The sequence below is a fragment of the Cebus imitator genome, unplaced genomic scaffold (assembly GCF_001604975.1).
Source record: "Cebus imitator isolate Cc_AM_T3 unplaced genomic scaffold, Cebus_imitator-1.0 Scaffold55, whole genome shotgun sequence".
Taxonomy (NCBI): domain Eukaryota; kingdom Metazoa; phylum Chordata; class Mammalia; order Primates; family Cebidae; genus Cebus; species Cebus imitator.
The window spans coordinates 5,877,440-5,883,504 of record NW_016107370.1 but is presented as its reverse complement, the minus strand read 5'-3'; the positions used below and the strand labels follow the sequence as shown (position 1 = coordinate 5,883,504).

The following is a 6,065-nucleotide window of genomic DNA, read 5'->3' as shown; positions in this document are numbered from 1 at the left end:
CTCCCCCAATCCAAGTCTCTTTCTGATGCCCAGGCTGGAGTGCAGTGGTGCAATCTCAGCTCACTGCAACCTCCACCTTCCCCGGTTCCAGTGATTCTCATGCCTCAGCCTCCCAAGTATCTGGGTCTACAGGCACATGCCACCATGCTCGGCTAATTTTTTGTAAATTTTTTTGTTTTTTTAGTTGAGATGGGGTTTCACCATTTTGGCCAGGCTGGTCTCAAACGCCCTGAACTCAAGTGATCTGCCTGCCTTGGTCTCCCAAAGTGCTGGGATTACAGGAGTGAGCCACCGTGCCTGGCCAAGAGTATTTCATAGGACACAGTGATCTTATTAAATCAGAGGAATATAAAATGGCCAAAATAAGATAAAAAAAATTAAACTACTGAAAAGGTGAATAAAGGTGAAAGGGAGATGGTATAACATTAGACTATTTATATGAAAAAACAATCACAGAAAGAAGGGAAATTTGTAACAGTTCTCTGGGTATTTTGTGGTTTTACAGTTATTGCAGACTGGGTCAGTCCCTCAGATATTCTCAGTCTCATGTTTTTTATCTACAACATTAAGATAATAATGCCAGTCTACAGACCAAATTATTTTTAAGTGTGAACAAAACTAAGCGAGTAAAACATAATTTTTAAAAAGCTACTTTTCAGGCAAAATTAGTTTTTAAAAAAGTAAAAATTGCTAATCACTGGCAGTATCTGGGGGGAAAAAAAGTGTGTGTAACTACCTATATTTTAGACCTGGCTAAAGCAGAAAGGAACTTTGCAGCCAACTAGAAGCTGAGCCGATTCCTGGGTTAAGTGCTTGCTTCTTACCTTGGAGACTTGTCGCAGCCACCTTAAGTATTCTGTGAAAGTATCAAAGCAAATGTAGTAAGTCTGGCTTTGGGGTCCAGAGGAGCTAAATGCTAAACAGTGCTGGTGCTTTTTCACTTCTTCTACCTATAAAAGCAAGCAGAAGCAGAAACAAGTCAGACAGCAGAACCACTGAGGTATTTCACTAACTATGCCTCTGAGCAAGGAGTCTGCATGGATTTGCATCTTTCCCTATATGTTACTCATTACTGAGAACCAAGTTCCTGCATATATATGATCACTCAGTATGAATTAGAAGGAAACCAAAAAAAGGGGAGTTTTATCTTTACTGTATTTCCCCAACACAGTGAAATTCTCCTCTTCCTGTTTAAAATTAGTCTAGACTCCCTTTCTTATTCTTCTAACCTCACAATAGGGTGCTGGGGTTCTTATTTCCTCTTAGAATTTTTATGTAGGAATTTTTACGTCAGTCTTCAAGCATGTTTTAAATAAGTATTTAAAACATTAATGTGAAACTGAAATTAACCTGAAATAAAATCGCACTATGAAAACTTTCAAGTCCTAATGATGCCATGAAATACAAACAAATCAAATTTCCACTCCTTGTAATTTTTTTATTTTGCCTCTTCACAAGGGCAAAAATTCACACAAAGTACAGTAGTATTATACAAACTCTTATGTTTGGAAACTTAATAACAAACTTCTAAGCAACTCACAGGTGAAAGGAGAAATTACAACCCAAATTTTAACACTCTTAGAACAATTATAGAAATACTATGTATCAAAATCTATATATTACAATAAAAGGACACAGTAAAGGGGAAAAATATATATATATATATATATATTTTTTTTTCAATTGAAGTCATATATCTTTTGATACTCATAAAGAAGGCAGAACACTAATTTGATCAGCATGCACCTTTAGAACTTGGAAGGAAGCCCAGGCACAGGGGCTCACGCCTGTAATCCCAGCACTTTGGGAGCCCGAGGTGGGTGGATCACCTGAGGTCAGGATTTCAATACCTGTCTGGCCAACATGGTGAAATCCCATCTCTTCTAAAATCCAAAAAAGGACTTACAGCCAGGCATGGTGGTAGTCCTGGCTACTCAGGAGGCTGAGGCAAGAGGATGGCTTGAATCCAGGAGGCAGAGGTTGCAGTGACCTGAGATAAAGCCTGGGTGACAGAGCAAGACACTGTCTCAAAAAAAAAAAAAAAAGAAGAAGAACTTGGAGGGAAAAAAAAAAATCAAACCCAAAACTGAATTAATCCAAAGTAGAATGAAGGCTATGATAAAAAGTAACAATTGGTGAAACGAAAACCAAACATGTAAGAGAAAACATTAACAAAGCAAAATACTGATTCTTCGCGAAAACTAGTAAAATTGATAATTCCTATGGCAAGAAAAATTGATAAATCTTCTGGCAAGAAAAACAACAGACACTTATAAACAATATTAACAATGAAAAAGGAGACACAGCTACAGATTCAGATTCACCAAAGATTAAAAAGAGATTATAAACAATTTTGTGAAAACTTATTAGAAAAAATGTGTTTTACCAACAGTACTAAATAAAGAAAAAAAAAACAACAAAAAACGAAAGACTAAATAGTCCTATCAGCCAGGTGCAGTGGCTCACACTTGTGATCCCAGCACGTTGGGAGACTGAGACAGGCAGATCAATTGAGCCCAGGAGTTGGAGACCAGCCTGGGCAACATGGCAAAACTTTATCTCTACAAAAAAACAAAAAACAGAAAAACAAAAATTAGCTGGGTGTGGCAGTGCACATTTTGTAGTCCTATAGATACTGAAAAGGCTAAAGTGGGAAAATCACCTGAGCCTAGGGAGGTCGAGGCTATAGTGAGGAGTAACTACACCACTGCACTCCAGCCTGGACGATAGAGTGAAACCCAGTCTTCACAACAACAACAAAAATTGAATAGTCCTACAACCTTTTTTGTGTGTGTGAGATGGATTCTCACTGGTAATTCAGACTGGAGTGCAGTGGCACAATCTTGGCTTACTGCAACCTCTGCCTTCTGGGTTCAAGAGATTGTCCTACCTCAGCCTCCTGAGTAGCCGTGATTACAGCCTTGGCCTCCCAAAGTGCTGGGAATACACGCATGAGCCACCATGCCCAGCTCCTATAACCAATTAAAATATAGAAAGTTTTTTATTTTGATGCCTCAAAAAAATATCAGGCCCATATGGCTTTACAGGTGAGTTTTACTAAGGTTTCAAAACATAGATCAATCCAAACTCGTGCAAATTCATCCAGCAAACAAAATATGAAGGAAAATACCCCAGCCTATTCTATGAGGATAGTATAACCAAGTACCACATAAGAACAGTAACAGAAAGGACACTTACAGATAACCACATTCATAAAGGTTTATCTTAAACAAAATGTTGCACTAAAATCCACTAATTTAAATACACAAACACACACACACACACACACACACACACACACACACACACACACACACACACATATATATATATATATATATATATATAGAACAAAACCAGCGTGGTGGCTCACCCCTGTAATCCCAATACTTTGGGAGGCCAAGAGGGGTGAATCATTTGAGGCCAGGAGTTGGAGACCAGCCTAGCCAACATGGTGAAACCCTGTCTCTACTAAAAATACAAAAATTAGCAGGGCATGATGGCATGCACCTGTAGTCCCAGCTACTCGGGAGGTTGAGGCAAGAGAATTGCTTCAGCCTGGGAGGTGGAGGTTGCAGTTGAGCCGAGAATGCACCACTGCACTTCGGTCTGAGTGAAAGAGAGAGAGAGACTCGGTCTCAAAATAAAAAAATAAAATAAATAAAAAGATCATTGATAAGACAAGTAACTATCTACTGTTTCTAGTCAACAATGTATAGAGCCCTGCCCATAACAACAGTAAGACAAAGAAAACGATTTGTCATTATTTGAATTTTATATGATTAGCTATACAGTAAACAAGAAAATCTATAGGATCATATTAGAATAAACCAGAAAATTTATCTAGGTGATAAATAAATACTCAAGATAAATATTCAAAAACCAACCGTTTCTATAAACCAAACAGAAAATGCAATTTTTTAAAAACACCATGTAAACAAATTGAAATTGACAGATATCAAGCAGAAGGTTTCTTGGGGATGGAGAGGAGTGAGTGGGAAAGGGTGGGAGGAAAGGAGAAACAGAGTGGGAAGAAAGGAAAACAAAGGGGCCTGAGGAAGCTTCTGGGAATGATGAACATGGTTACTATCTTGGTTGTGGTAATGGTTTAATGGGGTTACACAGCTATCAAACTGTACTAACTGGAGTGTACAGTTATCAAACTGTTATAAAAATGTGCAGTTTATTGTTGTCAATTGTACATCAGTAAAGTGTTGGTGAAGATGTGGAGAAAACAACACTTGTACACTGATGTGAATGCAAAATGACACATTGACCTTGAAAAACAACTTGGTACCATCTTATAAAAAGTAAATGTGTATATGTCCCAGACCCCAGTAACTGCATTCCAAAGTGTATACCCAACAGTAGTATTTCTCAGGAAAGTCATTATAGGAATTGTGGATTGAATAGTTTTTCATTGTGTCCTATGCAGAACTCTCTAATACTTTGCATTATATTTTAATCTCTCTGCCCCTGCCTTTAAATGCCAAGAGTGTCCGCTGCAGCAATGATAATGTTATTCACCAATCATTCTACTTCTTCACATTTCTCAGACCCCTTGCAATTAAGGTAGAGTGCTGTGACTAGTTCTGGCCAATGAGCCATGGAGAGAAGTGGCACATGTCACTTCTGCATCCAAACATACAAGGCCCATGAATGATGCTCCAAGTCGCCTCTTCCCTTGCTAAAGCAACAAAGTATGAGAGCGCCAAGCCTTCATCAGGCTAGGTCCCTGAACAACTGTGTGAGGAAAGAAATTCCTACCCCCCAACCCCACTGACCCACAATAGACACACAATGTGAGAAATTACTGTCATGATAAGTCACTGAGGTTGGGGGGAAAAGGGGGTGTTACCATGGCATAACTTAAGCTTATATTAACTGATATGTTGACTGTTCAATCATTTAACCATCAAAACATTCCTACATATAACCAAATGTCCCTCCAGTAAAGTAACTCCACTTGCAAACTACTGTCCTAGAAAAAATACTTGCATACCAGAAGGCATATCAATATGACTATATCAACATGCTATAAGACTACAGCAGCAGCACTGTTCATAACAACAACAAACTGACGGCAACCCAAATGTCCATCAGCAGGAAAATGACTGAAGAAATTATGAAATTGTGGAATGTTTAGAGTAGATATTATGGAGAAATGAAAACCACGTAAGTAACATGTAATCTTATTATGAAATATTGTATTAGGTAAATAAATTCAATTACAGAAGACCATAGTAATTTATCACTTTTATATACATCAAAAATAAGCAAAATATAGATACATGGTAAAACTTATTTCAAAAAAGGAAAAAATGATGAATACAAATTCTAGGACAGTGAATCCTTCTAGGGCTTGGAAGGCAATGAGACATATGTAAAGAGAACACAGGTAGAAGAAACACTGATATTGATATTGCTACAGTTCCTGAATTCAGTAGTAGGTTAACAATTCTTCAATTTATTATGCTTCATAATTTAACAAATATTAATTAAAATACAATATTATCTGGCCAGGCATGGTGGTTCATGCCTGTAATCCCAGCACTTTGGGAGGCCGAACTGGGCAGATCACTTGAGGTCAGGAGTTTGAGACCAGCCTGCCCAACACAGTGAAACCCTGTCTCTACTAAAAATACAAAAATTAGGCGGGCATGGTGGTATGCACCTGTAGTCCCAGGTATGAGGAGGCCGAGGCAGGAGAATCACTTGAACCCAGGAGGCAGAAGTTGCAGTGAGCTGAGATTGTACCACTGTACTCCAGCCTGGGTGACAAAGCAAGATTGTCTTAAAAAGAAATTATTTTAAAATCTATGTTAAATTCTCTAGGACAGGTTAAATATAACATTAAAACTACATAATATAAATGTATCTATTAAATATTCTTCCAATAATTAAATTTTGAGAGTTAAGGACAAAACCATACAAGTAATGCCCATGCCTCAAGTGGTATATCAATTCTATGCTATAGCAATTATAACTAGGTTATGACCAATCTACTTCACACCTTATTTCTAAATCTATAGCTCTTCTATAACTAAATTAAAAAGAAAAAAAAA

At 37.7% G+C, this 6,065-nt stretch overlaps 1 protein-coding gene across 1 annotated transcript in view; it reads right to left on the bottom strand.

The window, feature by feature from the left end:
• Positions 1-6,065, bottom strand: part of PHLPP1 (PH domain and leucine rich repeat protein phosphatase 1) — a 249,363-nt gene that overhangs the window by 121,628 nt on the left and 121,670 nt on the right. Inside the window, exon 3 of the mRNA XM_037738637.1 lies at positions 825-950. Within this exon, the coding sequence (XP_037594565.1) occupies positions 825-950 (126 nt within the window). The remainder of the gene's footprint in view (positions 1-824; positions 951-6,065) is intronic.